This window comes from Nestor notabilis, unplaced genomic scaffold (assembly GCF_000696875.1).
Source record: "Nestor notabilis isolate BGI_N333 unplaced genomic scaffold, ASM69687v1 scaffold903, whole genome shotgun sequence".
Classification (NCBI taxonomy): Eukaryota; Metazoa; Chordata; class Aves; order Psittaciformes; family Psittacidae; genus Nestor; species Nestor notabilis.
Window position 1 is genome coordinate 180,579 of NW_009923085.1, and position 18,333 is coordinate 198,911.

Consider the following 18,333-nt stretch of genomic DNA (forward strand, 5'->3'; position numbering starts at 1 on the left):
CACAGCTGTTAAATAAAAAATAAAACCACTCAGTATTTTATATGAGACCCTAACATTGCTCCACAAACTGCTATGAGAGCAAAGACTCAAAATTTTAACTGCATTCTGCAAATATACTTCTCATATCCAATTCAAGTGAGTCCCATATCCCATTCAAGTGAGTCTCAAATTTCAACCTGAAGTGAAAACCTCCAGAAAGAGGACATCAGAAAACACAGTAAAGACCCATCACTCATCTGTGAGCCAGGACATGTAAACCTTCACAGAAGTCCTTAGAAGCTGCCCTCTTCCCACGCTCAATCCCACATCAGCTAGACATCACAGGAACAGTTCACAGAGATTTATTCTTTGGCCGATGACACAGTTCTAGGTCAGCATGGAATTCCCAAAATACATGAGCATGCTAAGGAATTACCCATTTCAGCAAGCCCAAAGCAGTGATTTCCCATGGCTGGAATATAACAGAATCCAGCAGAACATGTGCCTACTGTATTAGAAGTCTGTGAACAGCTATGGCTGAAGCACATTCCGTCTTTCAGTGTATCTTAATGTAAACAAGCTTCAGATGGAAAGGCTTAACAAAGCTGTTAATATGCATTTCAGTATTAATAACTTGTTCTTCTATTGTCCTTTGTTTGAAAAAATATTTATAAAGTTAATGAATGGCACTGGGGTTTTGACCTCACCCAAAAGACACCCTGCCCTGCATTTATCGGGTATAAAGAAGCCAAATGCAAGAACATCACTCAGAAGTTGAAACCAGCAAAGCTCAGACTAGTACTGTATACATGGAGGAAGAAGGATGACTGCAAGAACAGCATTTCCCCAAAATTATGAGGTTTATGCATTATTTCTTCACCAAGGCAGCAAGAGACCTACGGAGAGAGAAATACATACTGCCATTTTACACTCTGCAAGACCCACTCCTGTTGTGAACCTGGTGGAAAGCTGCCACCAGAGAGCTGGTGTTTTGAGCACTCTAGCACTCTGACTCAGAAATAAGGAAGTGTCAACGTAATTAAATAAAATTTGTACTAATTTTGCTCAATGGAGAGAGCATGGAAACAAGGAAGGCACTTTCAGCAGCTCCAGTTAAAATGAACAGTTGCAGTACTAGCTATTATTTCAAAGAGATACTGGTCCATATTCCCCTCCCAGCATGCCCATAGTAAGATCAGCATAGAACAAGTACCTCAGACACTCCTCTTCCACACTGCTAGCAGGTAAAACTGATTTTAAAATCACAGTGCTAGCAAGGCTGATTTTTCTCCTCCAGCTGCTACCTGCAGTGTCTGTCTGCAGGAAACAGTCAATATGACCACAGAAAAATACCATGAAACAAAGTTTTAAATAACACTTTGTGGTCTTGGTCACAAAGGGGACAGACTTGAGAGAAATTATACCGCCATTCAGCTCCTCGCAGTTGCCTATAAACTTCCTCCTCCCAAGGACACCAACACTCCTTCCCATCTGCATGCTTTTCTGAGAGATTCACTCATGCACTGCCATTTTCTTTAGGCATGTATGCCAGACATCTCGCTTCTCAAGCACAACCCTATTGCTTCACAGGGCTCTGTACAGAACATACGAGGCCACGAGAAGCAGGCAAAGCCGTCTATCCTCATCCAGTAAGCATCAGCTAGTTCAAGATTTCTTGCAGAAGAAAACACACTCACAGCTCAGGCAAAGGAGAGGAACAACCCTGCGCTGAAATAAGCAGAGAGCTTCCACAGGCACAGTGTGGTACAGGTAATGAAGGATCGAAAGACCTCTAAGACTTCCCCACCAGGCTGGCCCAAATAGATTTATACTTCATTCAGCTTTAACTGAAATAAAGCTAGCTGCTATAGCCTCAATTGTTTTAATTTCCTTTCGTTCATTCAAAGCAAAGCTCCTTTAAGAGATTTTTATCCCCAGAGGCAGTAGCTGTTTCTTTATCCAAGATGGAGAGCGGAGAGCCCAGACTGCAGAAGGCAAGAGACTCCCACCCAGCTTTTCCTGCCAACACTACAACTCTCCACTGCTGGGACAAATCAAAATCTCATTGAAACAAGGAGCATCAGCTCCACGTGACCAAGCAGATCCTCTGTGATCACTGGCCTACTCCTGGTCAGTCAGCAGGCCACTATTTGGAAACAGTGTGCCCCACACATTTTTCCTTTTTAAAATAGTCATTGAATTGCATTCTACATGTTAGTGATACTGTAATGGATTACGTGGGAGACTCATTTTGGCTAATAGCTGATGAACCATCATCAAAAACAACATTTTTTTCCAGAATTATCAAATTATTCCAGCTGAAAATTATACAGCTTGGATACAAATTCAGAAATCTGCCCCAAAATGCTGTTTAAAATGTACATGAGTAGTTCGCTAAAGCAATGCTTACAGTAACAGATGTCTGTGTCAGAGAAGACATTCACATATAGAGTAAAGAACAATTCTCATAATTTTAACTACATACTGTGCTGACCATAGTCAGAAGACTGGATATGCATTTGTTAGTTGGTCTGCTTTATTACTATTTCAGGAAACAGCATTTCCTTTAAAAATTAGTGTTGTATAATTTCTAGTAGCATTTCACAATTCTAGCACTTGACTTCTAGAAAATCACTTATGCACAACTGTCATAAATACTTCCCACACCATCACTCAGGAAGTATTCAGGCACTAATGATCTTAAAGGAAACTGTGGCATTTTAGAATTTACAAATCCAGGGAATATTGATTACAGCAAGGCAGTTTTAATGCACAGTATTTGGCTCACTCACCCTCATCTACGAAATTGCTGCCATTTATTAAACAAGGCTATAAATCAGTGATTAAGAACAATTGAAACTGAGGGTGTTACTGCAGGTTTGAGTAACCTACCAGAAGTATTTAACAAATGATACTTTAGCGAATCATTTTATATCATGCAGTACCCTAATATTTCTTGATACAAGACCATGCATCACTCTCCGTCTATTCAGTGACAAGACAAAGCACGCCTCATTGCAACCTGAATTCGCATGAGATGCTGAAACCTGAGCATGTAAGTAATAGTCTAACCTGCTCACATCACTCTGCACTGCACAAACCATCAATCCCCCAGAAAATCACATCACTAAAAAAAAAAAAAAAAAAAAAACAGGTTCCAAAATAACATCATTAAACATGAATTTCAAAGTACTTCACTGAATTTAGGTGAAGAAACACCTTCACTGAATTTAGGTGAAGAAACACTTTGCAAAATAGCTTCTTCTGATTAGGACAGTAAACAATGAGATACTTGAGCAGGTTCAGCAGAGCGAAGACAACTCGTGAGGCTGCCTCAGATGGTATATGGAATTAAGAATTCTTTTTTAACCCACAGCTTCAGCAACTAAAATAAAAAGGTGGCACTGCTTAGATCAGGAGTTTGCTACAGTGGCTACTAACTTGTGAAGACAAGCAGACCATTGCAGCCAGCCAGCAAAGCAACTCACTGACTCGTGAACAATTCCAATCAGACCTGAGGAAACCTTTCCTGGCTCAAAAGAGAAAGTACTTTCCAGAGAGCTGTAAGAAAAACATTCAAAGCAAGTCCCCTACACATCAGCTGTCTTTCTATACCAGATTCTTATTTACAAAACAAACAAAGGTCCACAAGAAGGACTATGGGCATCAAAAATACCACGGTTCACAACGGTTCAAAATCCCCTTGAAATGTAAAACTTTCCACAGAAGCAAACCTCAGCATATCAGAATTATGTACTCCATAACTTATGATACAGAAAGCCAAGATCTGTGATAAGGGCAGATATTAAAATAAAATTCCTAAATGATACTTCCTATCCAGATTCTAACCACAATTACAAATATTTAAGATGACAATTTTACACTGTACACCTACTTTAAAAGATACACAGCACCCACTTAATTTAAACATACAGCTTACCAGTAACTCAAACTTTTAATCCTATAGATTTTCAGATTTTCAGAAACACCACAGGGATCGGCACAAATATCTGGAATGTTGCCTTAAAGGTGGAAGAAACCTAGATATTAGTGAATTTTTCATAAAACCACAGAAGTTTTTGTAAGTTGCTAAAAAATTAACTGAAATAGACATCATTAGAGAGAAACTTGTAGATGGATGTGGAGCAGACAGAACAATCCTAAAGCAGCTAACTTGAAACAGCAATGAAGAAAGATTAAAACAGTAAGTGATCTACAGATTTGAAGTTTAATGTGGATTATGGATTTTTACAAAGAACTCTCTGCAAAGCCTCTGTTACACAATTTAATCTAGCAATTAAGTCATGACTGTTCTATTTAACAATAATAAAGCCAGGGGAATGGACAACCCTGCAAATCTGCAACAGATAGAACACATAACTGCACATCATAGGCATTTTTAAACAAATTTTGGTTATACATAAATTATGGAAATTGCATGTAAAGGAAATGTGATTCTTTTAAAATTTTCCATCCTCATTGTGGAACGCATTCTGCATTGGCTGCCATGCATAAAGAGGCTTGAGGTTCCATCCAACAGATTTCATTTCCATTCATGGCTGACAAAAGATATTGTTTCGTAATACTGGATTCTTGAAGCACTTTGGCTAATATCCAAATGTAGGCCTACTTCACTTGTATGCAAATACTTTGTACTTCACATAAATCATTACTTGCTGTAATTCAACCAGAAAGACGTAAGCACAGTGTTACTAGGCTGAGAACCTAAGGCACCTGCATTCTGTAGAAAGGAGAATTTATGGTATATAATGCATCACAGTACTGACTTTTAGTTAACTTAAAAATAAATAACTTCTTCATTTTCTCTGCCAGAATGCTAGCTTTGCAACATGTCTCCAAAGAATTATGCTTTCTTTATAGCTAGCAGGCTGCCCAGAGCAGCTTTCTTCTCTTGGACACAACACTGCTATAGCAGGAGCACAGGCAGCTATCCCTAAGGGAAACAATGCCGCTACTAGAGTCAGCCAGCTTGCTCCCTTGCTTCTTCCTTTGGGTATTTGCTGTCTTGCCATGCCCTGAAAAGCATCAAGGAGACAAAGTCACCTGTTTAAAATTAATGAATATGAAAGCATAAAGACAAGAGCTAGTAACAGCTGGTGAGAGGAATGAGAAAATGCTTCACACAGAAAAAGCTGTATATAAACATAAGATTGGTGAAAATCTCTCTCATAACATGGAACAGAAGAGAAATCCCATTCAGAAGGAAAAGCCAATGTAAGAGAAGCAAGCAAGATGAATCACACTTTGAAAACTGATTTCAGATTTTTAATTTTGATTTTTAGGGAGGGTAACAGGCTTTCCTCTCAACATCACACAAGAAAATTCTAAAGAATTGTGTCCTCACTTTGGTGCATATTAAATGATGTTCCCTTGATCCATTTTCTGTGCAAAATCCACATTTCAACTAGCCATCACTTTCTGCTTCTTGGTATAGTCACACCATCATCTCTAGTTAGGGAGATTTACCCTTGTCTGTTCTTTCCTACTTTTATAAACACATACATATCCAGGTCATAATATGTCAGTTTAGAGTGTTCGTGTGTCTGAGAAGTGTAAGAAAATTTCATTTATGTAATATTACTGAATTAGAAGGCAAGCCAGCTAGCTGAGACATCATGAGATATAAACCAACTTCCCTCCACAGCCACAGTATTCAAACTATGGGAATCCAGACTAAGTTCAAGGAATCTGCAAGGACTATTTAAAGCAGCCCTCTGTACGCTGATGCGTACTACAGTGTTCCAAGCAGCCAGTAAACACCCACCTTGAAAAGTTTTAGGGGTCAATAAAACAAGAGCAAAGAGGGAGTCGTAACAGTCTTCAGAAGTCTGTAGTTTAATATTCTCTGCCCTAAAGCAGAAAATTCAATAGCAGAAGACAAGGCTGATAGTATGTGATATGTCTGACAAGATGACTAAAATTGAAGTATAAACAAAGCCAAGAAAAAACTACTATAGGCTTAGTCTTTGTTCTCAAAATAAATAATGCTTGAAGTTTAAGAAGTACAACCTTTGCATTTCCAAATGCAACAACCAATTTCATAAAATTAGCATTAAAAACAAAGTTTGTAACCAGGGAGTACTTACAGTCTTTGCAACATCAATACTGCTGATATTGTTAAATGCACTTTAAATGAATGATTTCCATAATGTTAACACAATAGCTAAATACTGCATATCTGCTAATGGCTCTATGCATATAGCTGACCTTCTTATTATGCACAAGAACATTCTACTTCTAAATAAGTCCCATGAGTTATATCACCGGTTAAAAATCCTGACATGTTTAAGTAAAATTCATAAATAGGGCAGCTAGTGAGTACCTCTTAAAAAAATAAGCTCAGAAGGTCATAACAAAATTGTAATATCTGCCAAGGTCTTTCACCTTATTCAAGGTTTCTTCTTTTATACAGCAGTGCAGAGAACAGATTTTTCTTCCTTTCTGTTGTCACAAAACAATGGAGACAAGGTACACACACAGCCAAGGGCCACAAGCAGCAGAGAGAGTGGAAAGAAGCTGCAAGTTGTGCTATTAGAAGAATTAACATTGTATATATCTGACTCAGCACGGTGACTTACCTTCCCCCCATTAGGTTGGGTACCATGGACTTTCAACAAAAACCAATCGTTCCAAGAAAGTCATACAAACCCCCTCCAGCTCCAACTGCAGTGTAAATAAAGCCTGCTCCTTTTGCCTCATTCCATTCCCTTCCCTTGTTACAAAGACGGACGAGCCCACCCCACATGCAACCACAGGCCGGGGCACTACATCACCATTCAGCATACTCAGAGCCGGATTAATACCTCCTCTTGCTCCTTCTTCCACTGGAAAGGCTAGGGAAGACACATGGGTGAGGATGCAATGGTGCCTCTAACAACAACTATTCAAAAACTGAAACTGAACAAGGTGTTTCCATTTACAAAAGCATCCTGAAGCTCAACAATTGCAGCAGGGCTGTTTTGCTGTCGACATGAAGCGTAATGTAAGAATAGTGAAACTGTGAAATCAATCACACACATTAAGAGCGTACATGCAAACTGAATTTAACCTTTGTGGGCATACTTATAACCTCCCAATTAGATGACTACGTATTAACGTTTCCACAGGACTCCTATCTTATTTAGCACACAAAACAGATTTAACCAAACAAAACCCTCCGAACTGATCTGAGTATGCATTCTATGTTCATACTCCCAGCCAATCTGCATCATTTGATACTATCAGTTAATGCACTGCCTCATACCTGTATCATGCTGCAATGATCCTGTACACTGCAGTGAAACTGGTTTCCAAGTCTTCCCTAGAACGACACAGCAGCTGGAAAACTGCACTCACACTGCTCAGTGCTTCTCAACACCCCAAGGAATAGGTTCTTTCTAAATCTTTAGATATTAACTGATCTACCTTAACGCAGTAACAATCACTTCAAAACTTTTATCCAGAAAATAAACAAATGGAAAAAAAATATAGAAAGTGTTGCAAGTTACCAATTTGGTTTTAACATCCCCAAAACGTGGTGCTCAGGTATACATATGAAGTAAAAGATACACAATGCCTAAATCTTTCAGTGTAAATTCTATTATGTGTATTTGTATACCAAAACATTAAAAGACAATATAAGGTTAGTGACAGAAACCTTTATTCTCCTATTCCTACTGAAAATAGAATCCTTTCATTTAAAGCATTCTAAGATTTATCAACAATTTTCACAGCAACGTAAGGTAATAAACACCACACTGCTGTATGCATCAACCAAGACCCCCAAGAGTAGTTCCCACAGTTAGGCATAGTATGCTCTGCATTTCTACTGTCTAAAAATTACATATTGCACTACCATAGGCATTTCTGTAGGAGATCAGTTAAATTATATTTATGTTCATAATGATACAGATCTTGAAACTTTTGACTTTTTGTTCACAGCTGCTTAGAAGAGTAACTGAATATTTCATTATTCTGCCTCCCATGTACAAGAGGTTTCGCGTGACATGAGGTCATCCACACTTGCACACCAAGTACAAACCACTAACCCCTACTGCAGAATCACAGAAAATAATGTTCGATTTGCCAGAGCGTAAACTAGCCTATAAATGTTTAATGCTGAAAAACTGTTAAAAGGTTACCCAGTGAGGTTCCAAATTACTTTCTAAATCACTGGTACTCTTCATAAAATTTCATTTGTTCTTTGATATTCTTTTAGGTCAAAGTTTCTCCTTTTACCATTTTCTGAACAAAACTTCCCAATTCACTTTCCAACGTACAAAAGCAACATGAAATTGTCTGTGTACTTCAGAATGGAAAGTTGTGGAAGCACTATAAAAGCTGTGAGAATATGATTCTTTAACTAAGGCAGAAATCTTTTAAAACAGCAATTTCTTCTCTACATGAAACTGAAATTTATTAATAGATTAATATAAAAATTATTAATAAGTATAAGCTACTGCCCAGCAGTCATTGTGCCATGGCCGGGCAGCTCAGGCTTAGAATAACAGGAACGGAAAGGTCATTCCAGGAGCATCCTCTTCCCATAGTTCTCAGACAAGATGGCAACCTGCAGCAGGCTCCTCACAGTAGAGGAGAGAGTGCGGGCAGTCGTTATGTCACCGTGCAACTGCTCACCTTTGACAAAGCTAACTGATAAAACTAGTATATACAAGCAAAAATGCTGCTTATAAATGCAGCTAGTGGGCTGATTAGCATAAGCCCATGACAAGTGCCCTGTGCTGTTAAATAACAGCACAGAAAAAGAAAGATTTAAAATACCAGTTGGAAAAATAAATACTTTGCTTAACAGGAGGCTCCCCTGACATGCATTAAGTTCAGGAAAACATCTTGCTAAACCAGATGGTTATTTCACTTAGATCTCTTTACTACAGAGATACAGGTGCTAGATAGCAAAGGATACACAAAAAAATCACAATACGCATGTACCAAAGATGCTTTATAGAAATAATAATAAAATTTAAAAAGCATCTTTACTGTAACACTGTATATAAAGACTAAATGAAAGTAACAGTTGTTAAAACACCAAGCACAGAGAAATCCTGAATTACAACATCTCTCACCAAGGAAATGAAAGATCTACATGAATACTTTTAATAAGGCTTCATAACCATGCTTTACGAAAAGTGCAGGCACTCTGTCTCTCTGATACTTGCTCAATTCCTAACAGCAAAGGTCCTGCTGAAAGTAAAAGTCATGGTCTGAAGGTTACATTATTGTAAATATTGTTTGTTATGGTTTGTATCAGTAAGTGCCTCATCATGTATTGCAATTTGGTTCCTGGTGCCATGAGCTGCGGTACAGCATCAAAATCATGACTGGAAATGGCAGCTAGACAGGCAGAAGCAAATTAGCAAGTATTAAGAATTAAAACTGACAAAATTTCACAGGTACTGAAATCATGTTATTCATAAATTAAAGCAACTAAAAGAATATTCATTACACTAACAAAATTACTTTGTGCTAATAACATAAAATGTTTAAAGCTTAAGTCACACCACTTATCTTTTGGGAGTGATTCTGACCTCTTGATACATATGGACAACACGTCTGCCTTCAAGTGAGTATTTTGCTAAAGTAGAATTTTCTCTTTTCTCCTCTTCTTCCTTACTTGGAGTATGTCCAATAAAAAAATCATTAAGATGCATGAGCCTTACTGTAAAGTGCACTTACCGGTGCTGGATTATCTTTAGCTTCCACACCAAAAACATCTCGTTGTTTCACTGTCAGTAAATCGAGTTCTTCAGTATCATCATCATCGTCATCATCATCATCTTCAAAGAACTGCACGGAGTCTGGGTTTGGTACCCTACTTCGTACAGGAAGTTCTTTTTCTTCCTCCTCCTCTGATACCTCTTTTGATTCATCCTCAGACTCACCACTCTCCTCAGCACCTTCACTGGAAGCAGAATATTCTTCAGCTTCTTTCCTTCTCTCCTTTTTCTTTGTTTTGTTAAGAGACACCTTTCCACTGAAATTAGTTCTCCATTTCTCTGCTTCTTCCCCATGTATCGAGGAGGGGGAATTTTTATTTTGCTCTGCCTCCTTCAAGTGATCTGTCCCATCTGCTGCCTTCTTTGCAGATAGCTGTTTCTGAACTTTCTGAAGAAATCTCACACGAGGTGCCATTGCAAGACCAAGTGATCTAAAGCATGGAATTAAGCAAATAAATTAATCTGAAAGGCAGATACACAAAATTTAACTAAATTAGAGGCCCTCATCAATGACTCAAGTGATTCAATTTTAATTATGGTAATTCGTATCAATACATTTTGACCAACATTTTTACAAAGCAGTATTTGGCCTACAACAGGACAATCTAGCTTGAAAAATGCAAGCTAACATTAGGGGAAGAAGGAAGATGGAATAACTGAGAACTTGTAAGAACAGTTACAAATCTTCCCAGAAAAGAAAGCAGACGAAGAACCTGAAAAGCTGTAGACAAGAACAAATTATCTGAGATTCACAGTAAAATATCGTGGAAGAAACACCAGTGTAATTTGGTATTGAAGATACACAGATGTCATGTCAAGGACTGAGATAGCACTGACCTCTCTCAATGTCCTTCACTGCTAGAAATGCAGCCAGAACATTATCCCCACCATCTCATGGTGATTGAAAGATTAGAAGAGCAAACACAGTATGGATAAATGAATGACTGCAGAAAAAGTTATGGGAAAGACATTTCTCCCAGGAAACCTCTCCTGCCTGCATCTCTCTACAGCAAGGCTTTACTTTCATGGCATATCACACCTGATACCATCAAATCCAAACTCAAAAAAGTAACACTTAAGCCTCTTTTAGAGTTTATGAGTCTTCTCATTAGGTGAATAAAAAACGTAGGGGCACACTGGTACTGTGCAAGGAACACACAGAGACCACAGCTACATTTCAAAACACATAATACAGAAGCGATAGTGGTTTTGTAATATTCAGAGCTTGTATGTACACTTAACAAAGGAATATTTAACCAACTAAAATGGCTGCATATACACACACACACACACACACATATATAAAAGACACGTCTCTTCTGGTGCAGTTCTACACCACCTCTCCTCTCAGTGCTGCTCATTTGAAGCAGACAGCATTATGTCTTCTCTTTGCCACACAGGTCTGAATAAAGAAACCTGAGCTGTCTCTCAGGAGAAAAATCAAATCTATACTTTCTGGTGGAACTGTCATTATGAACAGTCCATGAAGCAACCAAATGGTACTGCAGAGCTGCAAGAGTGGATTGTAGACCCCAGAGACCCTTGAACTGTTAATGGTAGCCCAAGGGACAGAGTAGTCAGCAGGAGAGGCACCCTGCTTAAATAACAAACAAGCATGCAAGAAACCAAATGCAACCACACCCAAAACAGGGCAGTTTTGGTAGTGGCCACAAGCTAACACACTGAGAACTGGACACACACCCAAAAAGCAGCCCACACTGTTAGGACAAGGAACAAGTTCTGCAATGAAGTTTGTCTTAATTTTAAAGTTAATTTTGTTTAAGTATTTCTGATAAACCAGTACTGCTGTTCTACAAGCAATTAATAGCAATAATAAAGCAAATAGAGTTTTATGAAAAAAAGACCAATGAAGGTTTCCATCCAGTGTGCTTTGCACATTTATTGACAGTGCACTGCCGAGAGGATAACACAGTGCATTTGAGAACTGAAATTGAAGCAACCAGCAATCTTAAACTTGTTTCAGTGTTTGACAGATAAACCTAATTACCTCTGCAGTGAAACTATGTGTTAAAGTTTTGCCTATTGACTAACTGAAACAAAAATAACCAAACAAAGCAGAGGTAATGCTTCACTGCAGCAGCTGGAAGAGATTCAAACCTGGAATTGGACCTTAACACCAGGCACAATAAAACACAAATAAAGAGATTGCTACGATGTCGATGAATGTGCAATCTCCTCGGCAAGGCGATCGAAGTGGCTAAAAAAAACCTTTGCAAGAAAAACACTTTTTTGCTTTTCCAGATTTCACAACATTATTCTACATAAAGTGTTGCTGTCACCCACTGACAAAGTACTGCAAGCAGTAGTACTGCATGGCAACTACTCAATCTGTGGTCACTTCTCTTTCTTATGCAGACACAATGTACACACGGTTGCAAACTCTGATTTTCATCACAGCTTCTCTTCTATGTCTCCACATCTATTATCAAAACTAAGGATCGTGGCTGCAGAGAAAAGCCTGACAAGGTGAAGAAACTACTCTCTCCACAGAAGAAGCTGACGAAGTCAAAAAAAGCAGCCTGTGATGTGGAGGAGACTTCATCACAGCTTTTCTCATTCAAGTATGAAATCCCACCTGCCAGATTGCTGTTCTGCACTGATGTCTTACTTTAATAATTGCATAAAATTAATTATCAGTTAGTGTTGGCCAATTTTTCTACACCGCTTAGCAACCCAACGAAAAAGACTAGTGCTATAAGAATTCAAATGACATCTGAATCAAAGGAATATAGCCCTCAGACCTGAGAGAGAAGGAATGTTTCAAGGTGAAATTTGGTAAGAAAGTAATAGCAGAGAAGCTTAAAGTTGTCTGCAAAGAATCCCCAAACACTTTTAATTACATAGCTTCTCCAAGAAATGTCAGCATTTTGTCTCATTACTGTTTCTTTTCCATAGTATATTCCAAAAGAAGAACAATTGGGAATAAACATACTCTATTACTGCTAAGAGTTTCTTTAGAAGTTATTTCTTAATAATCTGCCAAATCTAAACACCATACTAAAACACCTGAATATATGAACCAGATTTTCTTTCCATTAACTAGGAAGGGCAATATTAGTTTCATTAATTCATTAGATGGCACTCAAACCACAATCCTACTCTGACTGAAGTTACAGATATTCTTTAATTTTAGTGCTAGCCTTTCACACACTCTTCTGGAATAGGAAATGCACAAGGTTTTCTTATAAAGACACACAAAAAGCAGGTAAGTTATTTAGTGAGATTTCATAAATTCTAACACGCTAAAAACATGCTAAAACCACGATGCAGTCCTCAGACTATGGTAGCCTTTAAAAGGCAACACAAATTCAGCTGACAAACCAAAAAACAATCGTGCTTCATATTTTGGTGTGAAATGCAATGACCTCTTGGGAGCGAGCTCTTTTAGAAAGACATTTTAAATCAGCTACTAAAAGCAATATTGAAACCAATGGATTATTTCACTACTGTAAATGAAAGTACAGCTGACAGTTCTATTCACCAACAGAAACTGAGGTGGCCAGATATCATTATTCCCTAACACTGGTCAGGGAATGCATAGTTGTAACTGAACAAAACACATGCAGTGTTCAGGTACCTCCTTCAATTCAAAGCAAGTAGACAAAGATTTTCAGGAACTAAATTAAAAGAGTAAAACTCCAAAGAAAGAACATTGTATAGCTTTAAGAATGCCAGTTTTGTCTGCTATTGAATAAGGAAAATCAAACATTAGTAAACATTTTTTAAAACTAATTTAAATGAATGGTGTATCAGACTTAAAATACTGCCTTTGCTGAAGTTTGTTAGTTATGCTTATACAAAAACCTTGAATATGTTTATACTAACACAGTAAATTCATTATGCCCTTATCTGGATTGGGTGAAAAGCTGGGCATCTCTCAACTCTTTAAAAGGACAGAATCTTTAACATCCTGAGCAAATTCTGCCCTTGCACAAACAAATTAAACAGGAAATTTTAGACTAGTACAATCCGTCAATTTTTAAGTGTCACAAAAGTTCCTACTCTGCACCTAGAAGATTTCCAGCCCTTTTTGAGATATAAGCCGGATGTAAGGAAGATGAGGTCGCTTCTGCAGAACTGCTGCACAATAATTTCACACAAGTTAGTGTCTCATTCTAATACTAAGTTACTACATTTAGTAAATATAAGATATATTCCATTAGTGAACCTCTCCAAAATTATTTGAACCCATAAAAACAGAGCACAGTGATTTCTTGTACTACAGAACAGCTTCAGACAAAAATTGAAAATAGCCTGGGAAAGGTTAAAACCTCCCAGAAGCTATTTCAGGAGAAGAAATGTGTATTACTTGCCTTGCAATATATGCTACATCTACATTTAACATTTGAAATGTTTTCAGAAGGCAGGATGAGCAACCCTTTGAAAACAGGGGAAATCAACTCAAGTGAAGTGACACAAATCTGAATTAACAGGCTTTCCAGATGGTCTAATTAATAACCAAAACAAACAGAGAAACTGCTTTTGCTGTGTTGTTTATTTTACTAGCCAGTTTATCCCTCTACATTAGGGAGCTCAAATAACTCTACTAATAATGAGGGCCAAGCTAATCAAGAGTTTATGGGTCAGCATCAAAGAGAAGGCCAACAAAGGAGATGTCATGGTTGGAATCTAATCTCTTAGAAGACCAAGATGGAGTCTTCTTTACAAAAGTAAAAGAAGCCTTACCATTGCACTTGCAGGCTCTGGTGCTTTTGGTACCTGAGCCACTCTGACATCTGCTCAATGGGCAACACAGCAACAGAGATTTCTAGAGCATTTCTAGATGCATTAAAGAGCTTTTCTCCAAGTAAGCTGGATTAGCCAACTCTGAGAGGCATTCTACTGGAACTGCTACTCATGCATATGCAAGTACATTTACGTCTAAGGTGAGTGAAGGTCAATAGCAGGCTTGGCTGTAAAATGAGAGAAGGCAGTTCAAGATCCTAGAAACAAGGATCATGACTAAGAGAATAATGACCCTGGACTTTGGGAGAGGAGACTGCAGCTTGTGCAGAGATCTGTACGGCAGGATCAGACAGCTCAGAAGCTTACAGAAGTAGTTACAGAAAGCTCAGAAAGGGATGGATGGATCTCCAGGTGGTTGAGGGGAAGTTGCACTAGAAATGGCCAGACTACAGATCACTGAAGGGAATACTGACGTCCATATGAGTAATACCATATGAGGCTAAGATTAACTAGGTAACAGCATGAGAAATACTAATACTAACTGTGGTTACAGGCGTATGAAGACTGGAAACAACTGGGAAAAAGTAAGTAGGGGAGGGCTTTTTAGCTGTAAGGATACCAGGCCTGAAGAAAAGGATGTACAAGGGCAGTGAGAAGGAGGGCCCAAAAACAGCAAAGGGATGATGAGATGTGCAAAGCCTGTGATGGGTGCTGCCTGGTGGCAGCCTGTCACAAGCAGTGCTGTGCTCACTCATGGCAGCTGGAGCAAGGTAACAAATGAAACCCTTTGCCCTGGCCATGCAGTAAGGGTCAGGCCCACATCCACAGCCAGGCACACTGTGCTGAGAGTAAAGTGCTCAGTGAGAAGACAGACAGATGTTGACAGATGGATCATGTATCCTGGCATCACCCACTTCAGCGCTGGCAGCACCAACCACTTTGTAACACTGATCTGTAAGCAACACTTGCAAAATTAGCTGGGTACTAAGTTGTGTCTATCAGACATTTCACAGATAACTTGGCTTCAACCTGCTTTATTTACTCTCTATGTACTAATGCAGGATAAACAGATAAAAATATGCTGCATTGCTCCTGGAAGACATGAGGAAATTCACAAAGGAAATTACCTTGCCTGCAGCCCCTTTGAGCTGTGACTAACCTGTCCATCCAGCACATTTGTCTGTTAAGATTTGCCCTGGAGACTGGAATGTATGTATCTTAGCATTTAACAAAATTAAGTGTCTGGGAAGTAAAATATTTCAAATCCCTGCATCCTTTTTACCTTGCCTCCTAACCAGGAAGCCAGACTAATTAATTATTCCTTTCCACCCTGTTGTTTGTTTATATTTTCTTATGTTTTCAAAGCTGTCCTTTGCAATGAAAAGACAAATTTCTCTTTTATGCAAGCATCAAGGTTCTCCTTCACTAAACTTAAAGGCTGCCTACGTTAACACAAGGTCTGCAAGTCTTCCACCAGCAAATTATTCTTGATAGCAACTTGCAATGTGAAGATACTGGAGAGAATACTAATGTACCATAGCTTAAAGGTGATCAGACTCTAGAATATGTATGTGTATATATGTATAGACATGCACACACACACTTTAATATAGATATTTTCCTAAACATATAGTAATTCTATATAATATATAAAAATCAAAAAGACTACTGCTTTTCTACAGACTCAACAAACAGAGATCAAGAGAATCTCAGTGCACAGACATGCCAGACAAGAGAGCAGTGGAGAAAATGGGCAACAGCCTGACAGACTGAAATACAAACCTGACAGGGGCATTAAGCAGCCTATTTTCTCTGCAGGATTTTTAGTGGAGTAACATCTATCAAGCTAGCAGTAAATCTCCACAGAAAGGCTGAAATACTTTTTAGAGAATACACACAGAAGTTAAAGGGAAGAATGGATTCTCAATCCAGGCTTTGCCACAAGTCTGTGCACAGAATGTAAACCAAGGTCGCTTCTGAATGCAGAATTCAAACTCACCAGACTTTGAAGACTGACTGATTAATTAAGCTGACTGATCCACTATATAAGTGGATATGCATTGAATTGGAAGCCAGGGGACTGCAGAGCGTATTTAGGTAGACTAGCAGTCTGAAGAGTGGATAAGAAGAGAGCCAACAAACTGTTCATTTAGAGCAGAATCTCCAAATTATCTCCCAGATTTATTGTGTTTTGACTTTTTGATTACAGTTCCATATATTTCATACCCTTGACTAAACCTCTCCTACTCTCTCCAAACAACTGTCTGGTTTCCTCCATTTTAATGCGGGAATGACTTATTAGTAACTTTGCAAAGCTGGAATGAGAAATGACTTTGATGAAAGACCAAATCCTGGCACAGAGGCCTGAGACGGACAGAACTGTAGCCTGCTCTGTCCACATCAGTATCAGATCCTAGATGGCTACACCATGCTGAAATCCAGAAAGAGGCACTGGGATTCCAAAAATTCAGCATTACTACCATCTGTCAGTTGGTTTCCTAACACCCTGTGTTCAGAATTTGTGTGGTCATCCCTCTCATCCCTAATCTTCTGCCACTACTCCTTACATTCAGAATAGCAGACCTACTAAGATGCTTTTAGGTTTTAAAGATGATGACAAATTACACAGGTGAATGGGCAGACAATGTATCTAGTGAAATTTTTCAAGTTTCTATTAGTTCTCCTTTTTAAAAAATTTCTGAGTCCATAAAGTAAGAAAGCTTCTTTTATAATAGGCTTATGTACCTTAAAAAACTCAATCATGTTAATTGCAGCACAGCAGAGGAAGACCAGGTGTTCTGCAGTCTAGTAATCTGTCACATTTTAGTTCATTATGCCACATGTTGACAAGTTTGAAGACTTAAGTCTTCTCTGTATGAAATTCCAGACATTAAATTAATTTACCATGCATCTTTGAGCATCTTCTTGCTCCCTTCTGACTACTCTATGTCCCATGAGGTTACTTGAAAACTTCACATCTTAAAACAATCTCAGGTGGTTGTCATCTGTAAAGTCAACCTGTCAAAATTAATTTCCCTCCCATACAAAATGCAGAATGATTCACATATATGTACGAAAATAGACATAATAAAAAAAAAGATGCTATTCAGTCCAGTGGAGATGTTTCATCTTTACCAAATACACTCAATCTTCTGAAGGTAATTTATGTCCAAGGCGCAATGTCCAAACTGCACTCAAAATGAGACTGAGATATATCATCTTTAGATATGCCAACTTCTTTTTAAATACTATACTTCAAAGGTGGGCTTTCAGCTACGAGGCTGAAGGGTGAATCTTGGGGGGAAAAATAAAACAACAACAAATCCACAAAAAAAAAAAAATTCCAAACCTGTTATTCTTTATTCTTTTACTTCACAAGTTTTGTCTTCTATTGTGCATAGCAAATGTAGAAGAGTTATTTCTCTCCATAGACATATATTGGTTTTACATGTAATTTCTATTTAGAATATCTTTGAAAATATGCAAAAGTACAGTATAGATATGAAACTGTAAATACATTACAAGACTATCCAATTCTGTGTTAACATAGTCAAAACAGCTATTTAAAGCTATTACACACTGCAAAACTCACTATACAGTTTTCACTTTCCAAGTTGATCATACTTACAGGGCATATTCTGCTAGAGGCAATTTGAAAACATCAAATACTTCTTTATTCTTCATTAAGTAAACTGAACGCAAGTAGGATACAAAACACTGAAAGAAAAATAAAAGTATTCAACAAAAAAAGGAAACCATTCAATTACCAACACATTAAACTAACATTACGCTGTTGCTCTAAACAGAAAATAGAATTTCACTATGAAGAGGTCTAATACTGATTTTGACTGAAGTTGTTTTACATAATACCCACCAGCTAAAATTTATCAGTACTACAGAAGTGATGGAACTT

The 18,333-nt window shown here is 38.1% G+C and overlaps 1 protein-coding gene across 1 annotated transcript in view; it reads right to left on the reverse strand.

The window, feature by feature from the left end:
- Positions 1-18,333, reverse strand: part of DDX10 (DEAD (Asp-Glu-Ala-Asp) box polypeptide 10) — a gene marked incomplete at its 5' end in the record, with an annotated part of 160,176 nt that overhangs the window by 108,292 nt on the left and 33,551 nt on the right. Inside the window, 2 exons of the mRNA XM_010011938.1 lie at positions 9,673-10,144; positions 18,049-18,137. Of these exons, the coding sequence (XP_010010240.1) occupies positions 9,673-10,144; positions 18,049-18,137 (561 nt within the window). The remainder of the gene's footprint in view (positions 1-9,672; positions 10,145-18,048; positions 18,138-18,333) is intronic.